This window comes from Empidonax traillii, unplaced genomic scaffold (assembly GCF_003031625.1).
Source record: "Empidonax traillii isolate 1590-97213 ecotype Southwest subspecies unplaced genomic scaffold, ASM303162v1 scaffold505:size591145, whole genome shotgun sequence".
NCBI lineage: Eukaryota > Metazoa > Chordata > Aves > Passeriformes > Tyrannidae > Empidonax > Empidonax traillii.
The window spans coordinates 46,583-66,347 of record NW_020955698.1 but is presented as its reverse complement, the minus strand read 5'-3'; the positions used below and the strand labels follow the sequence as shown (position 1 = coordinate 66,347).

Below are 19,765 nucleotides of genomic sequence, written 5' to 3'. Positions count from 1 at the left end.
ATCGCCAGCGCCGCCGCCATCTTATCGGAGCGAGCCTCGCGGGCCGGCCTCCGCCGCCGGCCTCCGCCGACAGCGCCCATTGGCTCACGGCCGCCCACTGCTATTTTCTGATTGGGTGGCGCCGCGCCGACTGTTGCTAGGGTAGTTCACGTCACCGTCCCAACCTTTCCTGCGCTGATTGGCTGGGATAATGCTGACGTCACGCTGGCGTCACGCACCTGTGCCCGTGACGTCATTTCGCACCAAAGTGCATTGCCCTCTGTGCCCAGCAGGGGGCCCGGCCCGGCCCTGGATGGGATGGACACACGGACGGAGCTGCTGGCACCACCTGGCCAGGATGGACACAGGGACGGAGCTGCTGGCACCGCCTGGCCAGGATGGACATGGGTACAGAGCTGCTGGCACTGCCCAGCCCTAGATGGGATGGACACACGGGGACAGAGCTGGTGACATCAGGAGTCACTGCAGCACAGGGGCCACCGCCTGGGCCACTCTGCGACACCAACTCAGCTGCAGCAAGTGGAGCACAGCGGTTAAATACAGCACCCTCGCAAAGAGTGACACAGTTACTCAAGGTTAGAGCCTCCACTCCAGTAACAGCCCCAGAGCCACCCTCCTCCTCCACAGGGATCACCCTCAGCCCTTCAGGGATCAGCTGAATGACCCGCAGCTTCTACACCCCTGTCAGGTGTTCCGTGGGAAAGGAGGGGGACTGGAATACAGCCCTGTTCCAAGGGAAAGCAGTCACAGACTTTTGTGACAAGGTGACCAGACTCCACTGCTGAGGTTTTGTGCAAACTTCCATCTCCCCACGAGACCAAAACAGAACCGACCACCAGAGCCACGTCCAGTATCCCACAGAATCTCAAAGAGGTGACGAGTGTTATTCACTTATTATAAAGAAAACCAGTTTTGAAAATTGTGGTTTTTTTCAGAAACGAAAGAAAAAATAAAATGCACCCACTCACCTGTGTTCGTAAAGCAATGTATGAAACATGAGAAAACATCCAAGCAAACCATCCTTAAACACCCTTTCCATTTGCAGAGGCAACAATATCAGAATCAATAGCACCTTCACACCTCAGCACGTACAAGCTCACACATCCCAGGGAGATTCTTCTACAAGTGGGTCTAAACACAATTTCTTTTAGAAATGTAACGTTTTACCCAAGAGCTGCATCCTGTAATTGCTGAATTTAGTAATACCAGAGGTTTAACTGCAGCTTTTTACCAGATTTATCTCGTGGCCAATGCCAGACCTGGAGAAGACCAAAGGTTACCTGCATTCTCGCTCCATTTCAGAAGGGAAAAACTGAATCCCTCTTAACTCACTGCTACAGATTCCATAAAAAACTGCAAAAAGCCGTTCAGCGTTTTTGCCACCAGTCAGATGAAGGAAACCAGAAGCATTACCTGCTCTTAGCTCTGCATTAGGATTCCAACTGTGTGATTAAAGTAAGAACACACAACATTCATTTTCCTCCTCAAGGGATTTAGTCCTTAATGCTGACAAATATCTGACTGATTTAGCATAACAACACAGCTTCATTACTATTACTCTGGGATATTTTATTCTTCTATCATTATTTCCTTGGGAGAGGGAAGAAGGTATTTGAAAGCAGTTTAAAACTCCAATTTAATTGTCTCCAATTCATACCTTCCATCCGAAGTCACACGTGAAAAAGGGATCCTAACACGAGAAAAGGTCTGAGATAGAAGTGGAAATGCTTCCATCTCCCAGCAATTACTCCAGGAGACAAACCCTGACATTATCACGAGGTTGTCAGAAACCAGATGGTGGGAGCACACTGAAATCTGTGTGACAGATACCAAGAGCATCTACAGGGAAACACTTCGCCCACCCACCAGCCCTCCACCCAGCAAAGCTTGCCCAGACCCCCCTCCCCCAGCACTGCCACACCCCTGCCTGCCCCAGCACACCTTGGACAAGCAGGATTCACAGCTCAGCTCGCAGGACAAACCAAGGGCCACTGGAAAGTCTCATCACACCGATCATTTCTTTTCATAATGACAGTAATTAGTTTGCTTAAGTACATTTTAGCCTACTTTTAAGGAAAATGGCTGAAAGACGTGTAGCTATAACCTGACAAAAGAATATTTTAATAACTTCATGTGCTTCTGACCTAGAAATGCAAACTACATATATACCTTTTTCACATTGTGATAAAAGCAGCACAATTAATCCGGACCAATAAAACAACATGCCCAAAGTAATTCTGTGGGAATGGACAAGATCTGAGCTGTTAAATGGAACAGGTTATGTGCAATGAAACTCCTTCTCTATTCATCAGGCGAAAAGCATGACAAAGCTGAAAGCAGATGATGCTCCCTCTTTGTTTTGCTGTTGCTCTATTCCCCTTGGTGAAGTTCAAAGTGATGTCATGGAATCACCTGAGCACTGGGTTGTAGGTGAGAACTGAACCTTTTCAGCACAAGAAAGCAGCAAACATCAAGGCCCAGCACAGAAACCAAGTGCCAGTGCTTTTCCAAATCCTCTGTGGCAATTGTTTCTTGCAGTAGATGAAAGCACTTGTAAATTTTTACTTCTTAAAAAACCTGATTTAAGCCTAAGTGGTTTTCTGTTATCAAGTGGTTATTTTTAAAACCAGACTACCACGAGCCACTGCCAGTGAACCTTGAGGGAATGCTACAGATCATTCTCTCCTCCCAACAAAGTTTAGCTACAAAATGCCACGAGATTTGGCATAAGCTGATGTCCTGGGCAGCACATCCAAACAAGCACAAGCCATTCAGGCATCTGATTTTCTTTGCACGTTCCAAATGCTTAGAAAGTCTACCAGTTGACTTTCTTCAGTACTTCTAAAACTCCTACTTGGATTTGCCAGCAATACAGACTAGGAATCAAAAAAAATCCCTGCTACACTTACTTTTACACATTTTTCATGAGGCTCAGATAAAGCTTTGCTGTAAAATCATTGACTAGTTGTGACCATAAAAGCACCTCCTGAAGCCTCCAGCCAGCCATCATCTCCCCAAGACATGGATGGGCCTCCCAAAAAGCATAACTTGCTCTTGCCCTCATGGCTGGCTGTGAATGTGAATGCAGTGACTGTGTCTGTACCCTCGGCCACAGACACCACCAGCCAGGCGGGTAATTAAGGTTAATTGCCCGAGCACCAAGAAGGCACCGACGCAGAGCTGAGCACATCGTCCATCTTGCTGCAGGACTAAGCAGTTCTGCCCCTCAAGAGCTCAAGGAGCACGTTCAAGGCTTAAACGCAGCAGTGACCACCGGGCACCACCATCATGGAATCATGGGATGGTTTGGCTGCAAGGGAACTGAAAGCCCATCATGTTCCAGCCCCTGCCGTGGGCAGGGACACCTCCCACTGGTCCAGGTTGCTCCAAGCCCCGTCCAACCTGGCCTTGGACACTGCCAGGGATGGGGCAGCCACAGCTTCTCTGGGCAACCTGTGCCAGGGCTCATGAAGCAGCACATTCTGTGCTGAACACTGGAATGGTCTGAGGACAGGAGCTTACAGCAAATTGTACATAATGCAAACCATTACACAGATTAATCCAATTAAATTTACTACCTTTCCTTGCACTTAGTTCAGAGAACTCCCTGAATTATTTCTAGCCAGTATTCCAAAATGTCTTGTGAGTACACCACAGTTCCACCTCAAAAGCAGAAGAAAGCAGCAATTTCTGGGGCCAACCACATTAACAAAACCACACAGTCCATTTTCAGCTACAGAATACACCATTTCCTCCCTTAAAGTGTTCTCTCTCAAGGAGAGCTTTTAGGGCACTTCTGAGCTGTTTAATGACTCACCCTGGGAGGAGATGGCCTCAGCAATACCCAGCTTCCCCCCACCAGATCTCAGATTCATCCCCTCATCCACCTTTGTTCTGCTGGTCCAGGCTGTGTCCCACCAACCAGTGAGCTGTGCCAGTGTCCCAGAGAGTCCCTCTGGTCAGTTAGAGCTGCCCATTACCTGTCAACTGCTGCACAAGTCAAATTTTTTTAGAATTCATCCTCTCTAAACCTGCTACAGGTCCTGCACTTGGATCTTCTGCTCCACTACCACCCTTGTTCCTTCCTCCACGCACTTCAGTTCCGGCCTAGAGAGCAGAAAAATTGTTGGGAAAAGGAAACATTATTTTCATCTCCTATGTCAGCATGGAAAAAGAGGAAAATCCCAAACACTCAGTGTCTTGACCACCTTTAAGTGGAAGGCCAACATGACTTCACCACCCACCTGCATGATGTCAATCAGATGGTTTTGGAGGGAGGGAATAAATTACGCACCTTGTCAGAAGAATTAGAAACAATTCTGAAAGTTTTAGAGAAACTATTACTTCCTTAGAAAGAGACTGTAAACCACTTTCACCTGTACTGCTCCTGACTGCAGCACCACCAACCTAAAGGTTCATTGGGAACATTTTACCATCAGGGCAGGAAAATAAGCCACAGGCACAGCAGTGCCAAGTTGTCCCAGGCCAGTTTACAGCACTGGTGAGATTCCACCTCCAGAAACACTGTTAGCTGACCTGTCTAGGACTCCAGCAAGCCAAGACTTTCACCACAGCTGCCAAAGACCAGTCACAACCATGCAATCTTTCTGCTATTATTTGGCTACATGAGCAGCTCCCTGGTGTTGGGATCCTGGGCTGTAATTTCCCACCCCAACACATCCATCCACTCGCACACACTCAGCCATCCTGGGGGTGCTTACCCTATCGCTAACACGTGGAAGCAATACAGAAGAAAAGAGGTTGGTTTGGTTTGCTCTGTGTCAAAAGTTCAAAAGACATAGGAACGTGGATTAGACTCAAAAATTTTATTGAAACTTGTCCAAAATCCAGCCAGGCACACAATTTATCCATTCCACTAAGGCTCGTCATTCTGTATGGCATAGAAAAATGCATCTCAACAAGCTGAAACATCAAACAACTAAATTAGTGAAGGTAAGGCACTTGAGATGTGTGTTAATTTAGTACAACTGCATAAGAATAACATTCTACTTGGAACGACACTGTCCTTTCTTGAGATTCAATCTAAAGCATCCAAATTCTGTAACCCCTTAAGACAGGGGAGAGGAAGAAGCAGGAGACAAAAGTCTCATATTTTTTAGTAACCTCCAAGGCCACCAGAAGGAAGTATTACTGAACCAGGCTGCCAAGATTTCCCGTAGCACACGTGAAGTTTGGGCTGAGGCACAAGGTCTTCCATTCAGGAATTCTTAAGGCAAAGTATCTTTTGGTAAGGTGAGAGAACAAAAGGAGAGAGCAAAAAGCACATGCATTCAATTGTAAGGCTAACAAATCTGTCCTGGGGGGAACAACAGTTATCCTGGGACACAGATATCTCTGCTCTCTCCCATGTCCTCCCCAAGGGTAAAAACTTGGGAGAAAATAAGTGGAAAATGTAAGAACTTACACAGACACCAGAAATCTGCTGTCTGTTGGTTTTTTGTCAGAGCTCTGAGCAATAACTTGAAAGCCAGTTAGCAATTTTAATTCGTGCCACACATAGCCAGTTACCTTTGCAGTTTTGGGTTGTATTTTTGAGTGTGTGTTGGTCAGTATAAGAACATTTTTTTCAGCTGAGACTCAGTTTACAACTTAAACGTTGCAGTTTCAGCATTTGGCAAAAAAAAGTTTTTAACGAATGACTGAATTATTAACTCAGTTCTACCTGTTGAAAATTCTCCCCCCACCTGTGGAACAACCTCTTGCATCACACAGCAGCTAAGAAGTCTTCTCAAAAGTGAGATACAGCTCTAGGATAGGCACATTCCACACTGGAGCCTGGAGTGTGCTCCAAGGGCTGCACACAGACTGAAGGAGAAGATTTCCAGGTATATGATGGTGTCTCCTCAACCATGAAAAGGCCTGACAGAGATGCTGCTGTCACCTGCTATGCACAAACAGGAAATAAAGTGAAAAATATTTGAGGGGAAAAGCACAGATTATACCAGTGAATTTAAAGTATTGTTTCTAGTTAGTCTATGGAAATGTAGTTTTAAGCATTACGTTTTGAATTTCACTAGAAGGAGAGTTGCTTAAGGAGATGTAAAGCTTGTGAAAGAGAGATTGCATCTTAATACTCTGCGTTCTTCAGAGCAAATTGCTTGTTTTCTTTAAGGCACTACACGTGGTCTTTGGTTCAGTGTTTCACTATCTCGGTCAGGGTAAGCAGAGGTAGCACGAACCACACATTCAGCTCTTCACTCCATTCCACCCGACTCCAGAGCCACCACCTTCCTGATGTCACGGACTCTGCAATCCTTTAACTCATCAGGAAACTGCAAGAACAAAATAACACACGTTCTTATTCATTTTGTAGGAAAACAAAAGGTGTGCAACGTTCCACTCAGCTGTCGGCTATGACAAGAAAACCAGAGTGAGAAACTGGGCCTGATGCAACTACAACAAAAACAGCTGTGCAGGTGCTCAAAAGTGTGTTTTCTAGTAACATCCACATCTTCCCTGCAACAAAGTTAGCAGGAGTACAAAAAAACCCACCACACGGACACCAGAATAAAAGCTGACCAGTTACTAAACAGGCAATAAGGTCAGCCCTTTTCTGGTCTTGAGAAACATCTTCATGAAATAACAAGTTTTATTGTTTGGATATTTTTTCAATAAAAACTGATTTCTCATAGAAAGGAGATGATATCTGCCTATGAGATTAGCCTTCCTGACAAATTGAACTCCTGGCAGAAGGTGAAATGATTAGAAGCTGGTCCCTCAGCATGTATTTATTCCTTCAAAATGCATAAAAGGTAGTAAGCACACTTAAGATATCTATTACTGATCATATATGTATATAAAGCAGCCAATTAATAGTAGTAGACTCCTTACAGAAGCAACCCAAAATGTAGGAAGCTTTAAAGCATCAGGGAACCTCCTTGTTCTCACAAACAAGGATTAATAATCAAGATGTATGATAATGGAGGAGAGAAAAGTGGAGGGAAAAAACCACTTGTTTTCAGGATAAACTGGCTGAGATATCATTATGAAAATAGAAATATTTTATTATATGCAATGGCACGAAAAAAAATCCCAGTATCCACCAAATTGTGGCATTTCTGGTGCCATACCTGTAGGGGTAGCCGTGGTACTTGGATCTGAAGACAGACAGCAACCAGCTGAAGAACAACACCACCAAGCCAATCCCAGCAATGCACATGACTGCAAGAGAGGCACAGGGACAGCCCATTTTCTTTCAAATGCCTTCTGTAAATCAATTTTATACAACTGCTTTAGGAAAACAGTCCCTTCTTTTCTCCCTTGCTGAGCAAAGTGTTGCAAAGCATCTTGAGATCTCCCCATCTGCCGAGCGGGCTCGGAGTTTACCTTGCAATTTGCTAAGCAACTCCAAACACTGTGGAAAACACAAAGGATTCTCTTTGGCTTAGGGGTGGAAAGTGTAGAAAACCCCACAGTGCAAAAGCATTTCTGTTAAATAGCATATCAAACAGCTTTACTGAACGTGCCTCCCCTTAGAGAGGAAAGCATCAGCACTTACTCTTTCTTTTCCCCACGTCCATGTCAGAAGTAGCAGCTTCATGGAGAAGGACCATTCCTAAAGTAACACCACCATCTACAAACACTGTTTAAGGATAAACCAACAAAGTTCAACAGACTCAAATCAAGACATTCCTAAATTCAGCTCCCACACCATACCAGGAGCATTAAAACTCACTGGAAAAATCAAAGACTTCCCAGCCAAACCAGGGGAAAAAAAAACAATGGGAAAGTATTCATGATGTCAACTTTTAAGGGAAGATAAATGCAAAGGTTAAAATATAAACTGGAAGGTCTTGAGGAAAAAATTAAAAACATGCACTTATTATCTCAGCTTGTAAAGAAGCAGCACTCCTTTCCAGAGAGCTCAGTCCACTCCTACTCCACTGGAAAATCCCTAAAGGAATTCAGCCCCTGCATTTTACTCAGCTAACAGAACAAATAAAACACATACAGTATTTAATCTAACAGACTATCTTTCAAGTAGCAAGATTCCTCATTCTTCCATCAAAAAAAAAATAATTAAAGCTTGTAAAATTAAGGAAGCACAGATAACACAAAAAAATCTGACATTTGCAAAGAATGAATCCTAGTAAAGCAAAATAGTGAATGCAGTGGAACAAAATAGCATTTTGTTGGTAAAGAAGGTTAGCAAATTGTTAGTAAAGAAGGTAAGCTAAGAAATAAAAGAAATAAAAGAGAAAGTTCAGTAACAGAGGAACAAACTCAACACCAAAGCAAGAAATTAGGGAGACTGGAGACATTCAGAGGAACTGGGGCTATCCTGAAGAATCTTCTGATTCCACAGAGATCATCACCTTTAAGGCTGTATTCAGTTCGGTAATTAAGCAAAAAGTGGTGAGAAAGCTGCAAACATTGTTCTATTCAACTGAAAGATCACAGGCACAGGAAAAGCAGAGCTGTCAATGCAGGAAGGCTCTACAAGCTCCTGCATCAGCAGTGGGTGCCAGTTACAGCCATCACAAAGTACCAGAGAAAAGGCAGCAGCGTAAGGGACCAAAAAATCATCCACCAGCTTCTGACAGGAAGGATACTGAACAGCAGGACAATGTGGGTCTCTGCCACAAACTGGGCTTGGCTGCTTCCATGGATATAATTCTGTAAGAGACACAATAACTGAATTTAGAAAAGACTGGGGTCGACTTTAACATATTAATAACACCTGCAGAGCCTGGAATTGGGTTCTTTCTGCAAGTTTCTTTCAGCAGACTGAGCACAAGTCAGAGCACAAGCGATTTGAACTGCTGACCACTGATTTGGGGGGGGAGTTGTGACAGCACCAAAAACCTTCCTTCTATTAACACGGACAACCAGCCCCAAGTACCACTTGGATTATGTGCAGGTGCTGCCTTCATGGTGCAGGTTATCTGTTCAGCTGGGCCAACATTATTACTGGGTGCACTCACAGTGATCCAAACCCCCTCCATTCCCTGACTCCATGCTCAGGTCACACACACACAGTCACTAAGCTGAGCAGCAGTTCCATGTGGCCCTGCCTCGCTGGGCTCCAGAACCAAGCACTTGAAAGCTTTTTTTATGGCATATCAAGGAAAGAAACATCACTACCAATGCCACCGGAGCTTCGTTCTTCAGTCTCAGGAAAGCTGAGGGATGATGTAAACAGAAGAAATAAGAGGAAGTGTTCTCAAGGAAACACTTGAAATGACAACTCCCATTTAGTAACTCGGCTCAGTTTTATTCACATTAATAGCTTTCTAACCAACTGGGTTAACAAACAGATTGAAATTTGTGAAGGAATACTGGTTTTGAATCCTTTATGGGAAGATCTACATTACTGTGTTTGTGATGATGCACCTAAGCAGGAAACAAAAGGTTTGATGAGCAGTTCCACTTTCCATGGAAGAATAAAGAGGGTCTGACCCATCTAAGCAGCCCCCAAAGGACATTTCACCCAATTAATTCCCTGAGTAAAAGCATCAGTAAAGCCAGTATGTGACATGCACCTGAGGAGATGCAGTGCTCTCAAAAGGTTCTGATTGCTTTTACAGAGCATCTCATTCTGTATTACAAACAGAGCAGGGCATTTCAAATTACATTAAAACACATTTTTCCCAAGAAAGAGATTCCACAATCCGAGGTCACTAAAAATTAATCTACCTCAAGAATCTCGAAGAAAGATGCTTTTATATGGAGGTCATTCAATGAGTCTATAGTTAACATGGCCAAGTTGAAGATAAAATTGCCAGGCTCAGCAATAGGGCTGTTTGTCACGTAAGACATGACACAAACACCTTTATTTTGCTGTTAGAACTAGAACTAGTTTATAACTATCACATCCCTTCATCGTGGGAGATGCATCATATGTACAAGACATGTTGATTTGCCTTGCTCACTGCAGCAGAGGTGAACCCGACTCACTCACAAAGAAGCCAAGCAGAGAATTTGCACTCTGATTTGTCTCTTAGTCTCAGCCTTATTCTGCAGAAATACAACAGAAATGCAGAAAAGAAAATAAAGCCCAGACTCACCACTTGTCCTGTATGGGGGTTCTTATGAGCATAGGGGGGGCCTCTAATGTGGTTCCACATCTGGCCTGATGTCATTGCTAACACAAAACACTGAAAAGGAAAGGAGAAACACTATTTCATAAGGAATTTCTTTCCTAAATTTAACCCAGTATTTTTTTATTTCTTACCAAAACACATGGTTTAGAACACAACCTTAGGCTAGACATCATCCTACCTTTTATTTGTACAAAAGGCATCTAATCAAACATTTATTGAGGTGAAAGGACCGAGATCAAATAATACTATCATTCTCCCACAAAGTAAAATGAACTGCACCTCATTTCCCTCTGTTAAGCATCTTTTAAATAGAGAAGCTCTTGAAGACCTGAATTGCTACAAACTCAGGACAAGGGGCAGGCAGGAGCTGTGGGGACTCACCAAAGCAGCGAAGGCCCAGCCAGTTTTGTTGTAGAGGAAGTCCAGGTTGCTGCCCCGCAGGTACACGAGGCCCCCGATGACAGCCAGCAGCAGCCCCAGCATCAGCGGCCCCGCGTAGTTGGGGGGCCTGATCACACGGATCTGAGCAGAGCACAGGGAAAGCATTTTCTCTCAGGAGGATTATACACTGCAGATGCACTCCTGCCAACAAGCCTCAGAACATACTGGAGTGGGAAACGTATCACGCACACAAATGTTTTTATGGAGTAAATCTGACCGAGGAAGTAAGTAAAGCTGCTTCTGCCACTACTGTAACTCCAGTTTTACACACCTTTACCCTGTTAGAAGAATGTTTTTCTTCCACAGGAACAGAAGAGTGAGGAAGGAGATGAGTTTTACCATCTCAAGTACAGACTGACACACAACATCGGAAGAGAACGCGAGGAAATTTAAAGACGCAGTCACGTGTCTGAACCAGGTATTGCTGACAAGAGCTCTTTTTAGAGCAGATGATCATCCACAGAACGCAAGGGACCCATTTCACAGTTGGCACTGCAGGGGAAGGCAGAGCTGCAGGGGGGTGTCTGTGTGTACTCACGTGGACGTCTGTCCTGTCAGCCACCCAGCGCGCCAGCTGCTCCGCCGCGAAGCCGCGCACCTGCAGCTCGTACGTGTCGCCCCGCTTGGGCTTGCCCTTGGCCGGGAAGTTGATGAAGGTGGGAGCAGAATTCATGTTGAGCTGCATGGAGGAAGGTCACAAGGGAACACAGCACCGTGAGAAGGTCTCTTGGTAACTCTATTCCATACCTATCTTGCTGCATTGGCACTCACTGAATCAGAAAAAGTCACTCCTCGATTTAACCGACAATGAGTTTTTTAAAAATAAAGCCAGCACACAGCTTGTATTTCTGTGTTTCATACACTGTTTTCATCTGTTTCCTCCCTAAATTCTGCTTTTAGTAAAGAAATCTGCAAAACAGGAATACATGATTCTAAAAGTCTATAAATGCCGTACCTTAATGAATGAGTTAATTTAATACTAAGGAAAAAATTAACAGGAATAAGAAAGAGACATCCCTGTTCAACTCTCCAGTCCAAAAGCTTCCATTTCATAAAATATCATTGCCTGAATTGTAGCTTTTAAATAGGCATTAGTATGTCTTACAGAAAAGAAGTTAACACCTACAAGACTAGAATGAACTATTAATTTGACTTACAATTCCAAGTGTACATGGAATGTTCTCACACCTTTATAAAAAATGTGGTAACATAATGTTAATACAAGAGAAAAATGACTGGGTACTTGAAAAGAGATTAGTTAAACCATACCAAAAGCCTTCTCTACTAAATTTAAAAACTGCAATAGCTGTTTTTAATGACATCACTGCTTTATATCCTGGCTCTTCATGTACCACAGGAGAATTCCATTAAGAATTACACAAGACAAACTCAGGGGAAAAAAAGAACAGTCAGAGAAACCAATCCATTCCTTGTGCCTATTCCAGATATGCCAGTTCTGCTAATTTTCCTGCCAATTCCAAGCTCCAGTCCTTTGCTCTCCTATTTTGAGAGTGGCAGCCTCTAACTTTTCATTCCTTTAATTACTGTAACACTCCATTTTGCATACATCTTTACCATCTTGCCCAAAACCCAACTTAAAAACAGCGTTAGAAGAGAAAGAGAAAAACATTACCATCTGAAACACATCTGAGCCTTCATCAAAATCTACCATAGCAAAAAAAATCTTGTTGGTAAATGCACTGGAGTATCTCCAGGAGTTTGCCAGAATCTGGTATTCCTCATCAGCTTGCCTGGAAAACACACCAAGCGAGACGCTGGATCATGGCTTTGTCCAGAACACGGGTTATAAAGCTGAGGTGGCTGTGCCCACCCACCCTATTCAGAGGTGCCTCCCACACCACCCCCCACACCTCATTTTCTACTGTTAAAAAGCGAGTTTTGGTTTCAGAATTAAAGAAAAAATTTTAGCTCATTCATCTACAGTCAGGTGAAGCATTTGGCACTGCTGCTTTTTTAAATGCAAGAGCACAAGCAGAGGTAATTTCCGACTGAAATGTGAAACAGAACCCAGCTGCTCCTGATTTGCTTGTCCACAGAGCACCAAAACACGGCCAGGTGTGCTCTCCTTTCCACGTCAGAGGATGGCAAACCAGTAATTTCATCTGACTAGGTATGCAAATCACCCTCACAGACCTCTGCCACCTCCAGATTAATACAGGAAAGCCATAATATGGTTGAAGATCCAGGAAATTATAACTGTAAATAAATAAGTGCCTAACAGGCTACGTGCTACGTGGCCACCAGTAATTCTACAAAATGTTTCTTCAGCAGCTCATGCCAGGAAAGCTGAGCTTTCACCCTGCTTGTCTCCAGAAGTTATCAGTGTAAATACTGTTTCTGCCAAGCAGGGATTATATTTTAAGAGGGAGATAAAACTAAGGATTATGCTGTTTTCTCACATACACATTTCACATGTATCCCCACACATTAAATTTCAAAGACAATCCTATCATAACTTGCCATTTATATTCCTCCTACGCACATGTGAAAGTTCAACCCTATTCTTAAATTTCACATCCTACAAAGCATCGGATGACTTTCAAGTTGTAAGTTAGGACTAAATGGAGCCCGTACTTGCACACAACACACTGTCTGTGAGGCTGAAGAGCAGTGAACATCACAATCACCGAGTAGTTTCTGGGTGGTGCCTTCACAAGGCGTCGAAATTTGTCTCCATTCATTCGGATAACTGATCTTTTACTGGCCCACTCCATCAGCTGGTTCACTTTTTCTGATAACACCATCTGAAAATGAAGTCAGAGGAACATCACTGTTTCTTTTTTCCACCCTCATCCTGAAGGGTTTTAGGTCTGATGTAACGAATATGTGCGCTGTATTTCCTAATAACACCATCCAGACCATGGGATACTTCATTAAGACCCTGGAAGGCATTCACAGATGATTTTGGCAAAGAATCAACACCAAAGACTGAAGCTCTACAGTAGTGAGCTCAACATCTCGTTTTCAACATTGCTGGAACGAAAATATGATTCAGAACGTATTTGAAGAACTCAGGAGTTCTCAACACCAAAACATTCCTTAAAAAGGAGCAAACCAATTCTATAACATTATGCAAAGATGTATTAGACTGATAGATTCCCAAATGTTACACTTACCATAAAGCACTCTTTACTAAAATCCTTCTCGAGATAAATACTTTAGGGTAAACAATCACAGAATATCCTCGGTTGGAGAGACCCAGTAGGATCATCAAAGTACAACCCCTGGCCCTGCACAGCCCCAAGGATCCCACCATGATAACAATAAAAATAATAAACTACCCTTCTTTGACTCACAACTGACACAAGCATAAATAGATTTAGACATATATAAATAAAACTGACACAAGTACAAACACTTATACAGAGGGATCTTTCCAAACTCTAGGAGTTAAAAGTGCGGAAATAAGTTGCACCTTCACGATTACAACCAAAGATCACCCACCCTCCCCGCCCAAAATCCCGTGCAGGAGGAAGACAACACTCGAACAGTGCTCCTAAAGAGAACTGAAGAACCCGGAATTAAAGACACTCGGTCGCAGCCGCGCCCGCAGGTTCCCCTCAGAGCCGGCCGCGCCTGAGGGCGAGGAGCCGCTGTGAGGCCGGACCGCCCCGCCGGGCCCTGCCCTGAGCCCCCGCGGCCCGCCGGGAACCCGCCCCAGCAGCCGCCCAGGAGGCTCCCAGCGGGCTCTCACCTCCTTCCGCCGCTGGCCCTCGGCGCCGGGCCCGCGGCAGCCCAAGAGCAGCAGCACCGCCCCGAGCAGCACCGGCACCGACAGCGCCGCCATGGCCGCCCCGCTCCGCCCTGCCCCGCTCCGCCCCGCCCCTCCGGCCCGCGCCGGCCTCCCATTGGCTGAGCCTACGGGCGCGCGCCGAGCTGGAGCCGCGCCATTGGCGGAGCCCTGAGGGGAGGGCGCGCGCGCCCTGAGAGGGAGGGGAGCGATGGCGGCGCCGCCCCCGAGGCCGCCCCGCCCGGTGCCCCTCACACGGCACGGACCGGACCGGCCCGGCCCGGCACGGCCGGGACTGCAGGGCAGCGCTACACATCGTCCGGTACAGCCCCCCGCCGGCTTGTCCTGAACAGGCGACACGGTGTTGTCCACAAAAATCGGATTCGTTGCCCGCTCTGCAACGAGCCAGTAATGACACGCGCGGGAGAGGCACTGACTCTTCGTTTCGGAGTTGTGCAGGCATGAGTACCAGCTATCAAAACTTTTTACTATTTATACATTTTAGCAAACAAATGAATTCTTGTTCAGAGCCTACAAGTCACGTAGTCTCTTATGAATTAATATTCTATTAGTTAATGATTCTCTCCTCACGTTAATTAGTCCATATGCTCAGTTTTTCTCTTCTTTTGGGTTGGTGGGTTTCTTAGCTCGGTGGTCTGTGAGTCGTGGCCATGATCTGCCCCTGACAGAATCACCTTTCACCCAGTCGGAGCTGATGCAGCATGGTTGCTGAGTTGGATTTATTAGTTTCTTTCTTTTTCTTGGGAATTCTGCCAGATGTCCTTGTGTCCTCGTGTAAATTCTGTATTCTTTGTGCCCACTATCTGTGGTACATCTGTCTTCAGAAGCTTTGTCAACCTCCTCATTAGGTGTGAGGTCACTGAAGCATGTGGAGCCCTAAACCTTAACAACGCAATTCCACCAACAAGTAATTTGTTTTTCTAACACCTGGACATCACTTACAGTAGCTTGTTGACTACTCCCTGTTTCACTGATTAAATCTCCATTCTTGAAAGTATCCAAAGATCAAACATCAAAGAACATCCTTGCTTAAGAAACTTTACATATTCCACATTTCCAACAACAGGAACTGTCCAGGTGAGTTTTGAATGTCTCCAGAGGGGGACAATCTTTGCCCTCCCTGGGCAGCCTGTTCCAGTGCTGTGCCACTGTCAGTGTAAAGTTCTTCCTCACGTTGAGGTGGAACTTACTGTGTTTCATTTTATGGCCATTGCTCCTCATCCTTCCAAAAGGAGTCCAGTACCATCCTCTTGGCATCCACCTTGGAGATATTTATATGGATTAATGAAATCCCCTCTTAGTCTTCTCTGGACTACCCAAACCCAGCTCCCACAGTCTCTCCTCATCAGGGAGATGATCCAGACCCTCATTATCTTTGTGGTCTTTGCAGGTCTACTGCCAGTAGCTCCTGCTCTGAGGAGTTCCCTTACCAGGAGAGTACAGCCCGGCTTTCCTCAGCAGCCCCCGTGGCTCTTTAAACACACAAACTGCTGCTCAGGCTGCCCGGGGCCCCAGCACTGTGGTGAGGGGCTGGAGGGCACACTCCAAAAAAAAAAAAAAAAAAAACCAAGACCAGAAAAGAAATATTGAATAAAACTCAAAAAAACTTAATTAGTAGCTCCCCCAAAGGCATGCGCTTCCTTAATCTTATAGGTGCATGTATTTGCTGGGTTGTGTGACAAATATTGTTAAAATTGTAACCGGGCTAGGGTATTCCTCAGCTGGTATGTGGTGGGTTATGGCTCTGAAACAAAATCGCCACAGACAGATGGCGATTTACTCACGCTTCGGGTTTTATTCGTCTGTTCGAGCACAGTCTGAAAACGATTTCTGATTTCTGTTCGCACTAAAATCCTTGGCGCTAGCAGCTCAGCCCTTTCGCGCGTTTAAATTCACTCATTCTAAAAAACGGGGAAAATGAAAAAGTGGTGTCAGAAGTGGGATTCGAACCCACGCCTCCATACGGAGACCAGAACACCCAAACCCGCGGCGGGAAGGCGCGGCACGCCTTGAGTCTGGCGCCTTAGACCACTCGGCCATCCTGACACTGCGGCAGCACCGCCGGCTGGGACACCCTTACCCGCCTTGTCAGGGCCGCGCCTGCTGCTGCATCCTCTGAGCTCTCACGGAGGGCCCGTCCGTGCCGGGGAGGTGCCGGGGAGCCGCCGGGTGACCCCGCTCTGTGCCGCGGCCGCGGAGCGGCGGCCGCAGCGAGGAGGAGCTCGGCGTTACCCACAGGCCCCCGCCCGCCGCCACTTCCGCCGCGACCATTTTGTTCTTGAGCGCCGTGAAGGGTACGCGCTCCGCTCGCACCATGCTCCCCGTGGCCAGGGCCGCGCTCAACCTCGCCGGTAAGGACGGGGATGGCTCTGGGGGGGCGGGGGGTCCTGCAGGGGGGTTTCTCCCGGATCTGTGCCCTTCCCAGTCAGGTCTGTGCCCTTCCCTGTCAGGTCTGTCCCTCACAGCCCCCGGCTCGCTGCGCTCCCGGGAGGGTCGTGAGGGCATCCCAGGCGCTCGGGCGGCTCTGGCGTCCTTCGCCTCCTGCCTTTATTTTTTTTCTTTTCTGACTCTTTAATCTCCTAATTGCTTTTTGACCTTGGATTCCCTTTCTCGGCTCTTATTTTTTTTTTTTTCCTTGTAACTGAAGGCACATCCGATCTTGTAACCTGAGGTGACATAGTCAATGCCTATACCTTAAACTCAAGGTTAAAGTTACTTCTTCGATAATGGAGATTCCCCAGTGCTTAACCTGGTCCTCTAAAATCTGGGCCTGGTTCGTGATGTGCTTAGCCCGAGGTGCTTGCACTTAAAGTAAACGTGTCTCGGTAGATATTCAAGCTTTTTTATGTTTTAAAAAACCCTTGTGCAGCCTCGCAGAGGGCTGTAATAACATAACGAGTATTGCCATCATCTCCTTTGTTCGTGGCTGGGTCAATGCAGACCACTGACCTGGAACTAAAAGATTATAGTTTGTAAAGTCTGTATTTACGCACATCACTCTCATCAGAGGCCTTGTACTCAATTATAAACAATCTCTCTGTTTTGTTGCTGGTTTGATTCTTCACTGTTGTCTTCTCCTTAATAAATGTAGCCTTTATAGTGTACATTTATAATATACATCATCTGAAGATGCCTTTTTGTATTTTATTCTCTGTTACTTATTTCATGTCCGCAGTTATTTCCCCTTCTTTCTTTACCTCCCTCCCCTACTTTAAAAAATCCTGAAAGAATGAGGAAGGTGTTACCCATACCTGCTATCTTCAACCCCCTAATTTGATGGTGAACTTCATGCTGAAAATGCTTACATTAGTACCCCTACTGACAGGATAAATGTATATATATATGGAAATCTGAAAACGCTATATACTAAGCAAAATATTTTATGAGAGAAACGGTAATATTTAAAAGGGTACTTCCACACGGAAGGCCCAAACAGAACTCATCGATGAAAAAGATAACTCACGGGATTTTATTTTTTTACTGGAATTAGTCTTAAAGAATAACTTTCTAGTGAGAAATTGAGAGAGTTAAAAAAAAAAAAAAAAGGATTTGCGCATATCCTTTGTTTTGGAGCCATTCCACAGTTCTAAGTCCAAAAGATTAAATTTTTTTCAGCTTTTTTTAGTCTTTTAATGCTAATGCTTTTTTCTCTGTTGGTGGAAAACAAGGACTGTGAATAGTTTGAGCGTGTGTTTCAGTTGGTTCCTGTGCCTGTCTTTAACATTCCCTAGCTCGTGGCATCCAGCACACTGCAGTCAGACAAGCTCATCGCAAGCACGAGCCGAACTTCCATGATAAATATGGCAACTTGGTCCTCCTTGGTGGAGCTGCCGTTTTCACCACTGTCTGGGGATATGTAAGTTGGTTTTTTCACTGGTCAGTTGTCACTCCAGCTGGGAACTTTAAAGGTGTCAAGCGTCACGAAGGCTTGCTTGTTTGAAAAACTTAAGTGGTCAGAATTCAGGAGCTGCTTCTGTAAGTGAATAGGGATGTGATAGAGGTGAAAGTTGTCTTAGTTCATGTCTTGATTTTGAGTTGTTACACGAATTTCTGTGTCAGTCTACTGCCTGATTTGAAAATGTCTGAGAAACACAAGTGATCTCTGTTCTACTTGGGATATCTAACCCATACAGGTACGGGTTTTAGCAGAAAAATTTCTAGATTAACATGCCCGTATGGTGATTTTAAATTCCACATTCTTTGTTCTAAAAGTGGGTATTTAGAAATAGAAAGCTGAAATATTTAAATACTGTTTAATATAAATATATTCCACATGCTTTATTAGAAAATTGAGATGTCATGTTCTAATAGAAGAAATCTAAACTGAAAACAATAGAAATAGCCCTCTATTGGAAGGTTTCCTTGACTTCAGAGTTAGTAATCTTGGGTTTTATGCTCTTACAGGTGCTAACACAGCTTGGAATTGAGTGGGGCTTGTCACCTGTTGGCAAAATCACTCCAAGAGAATGGAGGGAGTAACAGCCTCTGCTTCTAATGAACTGGTCTGAACTTTCACTGAGAAAACGGTCCTGTAATGGCATTTGTTCCCTGATTACCACTTGTGCAGTGGCATTCCTGGTCTAATAAACATACCTAGAAATGTGTCTGGCTCTTCTGGGTTTCCTCTGTGCTCAGAGTCTGCTGAAGTATAAGAAACAGTGTAAAAATTGGAAGTACTTTAGGTAGTCCCAGTCGTGCCTGTAAAGTTCACTGGTGGATTAAGAACAAATCCAGAACTTTGCTGAGGTGGCCCCGTGGCCAGATGTGTGTGTAAATCAACCTCACTGCACTCCTCCTGCAGAGTGCACATCCTTTTACCTCTGACTTGTAATGACAAAGCTGAGACCCCCTTTTTTTCCACAAAAGAGTTCTTATGTCTTCAATCACTCTGCCAATAATTGCATTTCTCTGCGGCCTCTGAGTTGTGAAGAAACTAAATTCAAGTGTGAGTCAGGCTCCTCAGAAAGAGGCAGTTGGGAGAAACGTGACTTTCCTGGTGAACGCTTAATGGAATCACAGACTGGCTTGGGGTGGAAGGGACCTGGAAGCCCATCTTGTTCCAGCCCCCTGCCTCTGCATTTAACTTATGTGTAGGGTCAAAGTTATTAGAGAAACGAGGTGGAAAAACAACAGTTACTGGTTCATGCTGGTATTTGATTGTCAGAGAATCACAGGATGGTTTGGGTTGGAAGGCACCCGAGAGACCATCCAGTCCCACCCCCTGCCTTGGGCAGGGACACCTTCCACTATGCCAGGTTGCTCCAAGCCCCGTCCAGCCTGGCCTTGGGCACTTCCCGGGAATTCCAGGGCACTCAAGATTTGTTAGGAAATTTGACGTGTATGCAAACTCTAAACCTCCGACTCAGCCTGAATCCCTGAAGAGCAGCGGGGTGCTGGTTTCCATCCCGCAGGGATGTGTGGAACGGCGGCGTTCGCTCCTCGGAGACTCTAACGGGGGCGCCTCGCCGAGCGCTGCCGCCCCTGCTGA

The 19,765-nt window shown here is 45.3% G+C and overlaps 2 protein-coding genes and 1 non-coding gene across 3 annotated transcripts; 1 reads left to right on the top strand and 2 right to left on the bottom strand.

Annotated features, from left to right (window-relative positions):
- Nucleotides 1–4,811: 4,811 nt before the first annotated feature.
- On the bottom strand, nucleotides 4,812–14,316 carry MAGT1 (magnesium transporter 1). Its single transcript, XM_027896629.1, has 10 exons — nucleotides 14,221–14,316; nucleotides 13,101–13,270; nucleotides 12,139–12,256; nucleotides 11,044–11,184; nucleotides 10,446–10,586; nucleotides 10,029–10,118; nucleotides 8,574–8,637; nucleotides 7,520–7,594; nucleotides 7,092–7,182; nucleotides 4,812–6,293 (listed from the first exon to the last, which is right to left on the bottom strand). The coding sequence occupies exons 1-10, from the start codon at nucleotides 14,311–14,313 to the stop codon at nucleotides 6,278–6,280; spliced, it is 999 nt and encodes a 332-aa protein (XP_027752430.1). The 5' UTR covers nucleotides 14,314–14,316; the 3' UTR covers nucleotides 4,812–6,277.
- Nucleotides 14,317–16,206: 1,890 nt separating this feature from the next.
- Nucleotides 16,207–16,323, bottom strand: TRNAL-CAA. The gene is made up of 2 exons: nucleotides 16,286–16,323; nucleotides 16,207–16,252 (listed from the first exon to the last, which is right to left on the bottom strand). It is a non-coding gene; the product is annotated as a tRNA-Leu (tRNA).
- Nucleotides 16,324–16,375: 52 nt separating this feature from the next.
- LOC114063989 (cytochrome c oxidase subunit 7B, mitochondrial) lies at nucleotides 16,376–18,877 on the top strand. The gene is made up of 3 exons (XM_027896631.1): nucleotides 16,376–16,628; nucleotides 18,009–18,133; nucleotides 18,682–18,877. The coding sequence occupies exons 1-3, from the start codon at nucleotides 16,592–16,594 to the stop codon at nucleotides 18,754–18,756; spliced, it is 237 nt and encodes a 78-aa protein (XP_027752432.1). The 5' UTR covers nucleotides 16,376–16,591; the 3' UTR covers nucleotides 18,757–18,877.
- The last annotated feature ends 888 nt before the right edge of the window (nucleotides 18,878–19,765 follow it).

Bases quoted from the DNA above. Each gene is read 5' to 3' on its own strand.
- MAGT1 (XM_027896629.1), bottom strand. From the start codon at position 14,313: ATGGCGGCGCTGTCGGTGCCGGTGCTGCTCGGGGCGGTGCTGCTGCTC. The intron at 12,257-13,100 runs GTACGGGCTCCA...TGTGTTTTCCAG, and splicing joins AGACAGTGTGTTGTGTGCAA to GCAAGCTGATGAGGAATACC. The intron at 10,119-10,445 runs GTGAGTCCCCAC...TTTCCTTTTCAG, and splicing joins GCTGGGCCTTCGCTGCTTTG to TGTTTTGTGTTAGCAATGAC.
- LOC114063989 (XM_027896631.1), top strand. From the start codon at position 16,592: ATGCTCCCCGTGGCCAGGGCCGCGCTCAACCTCGCCG. The intron at 16,629-18,008 runs GTAAGGACGGGG...AACATTCCCTAG, and splicing joins GGCCGCGCTCAACCTCGCCG to CTCGTGGCATCCAGCACACT. The intron at 18,134-18,681 runs GTAAGTTGGTTT...ATGCTCTTACAG, and splicing joins TCACCACTGTCTGGGGATAT to GTGCTAACACAGCTTGGAAT.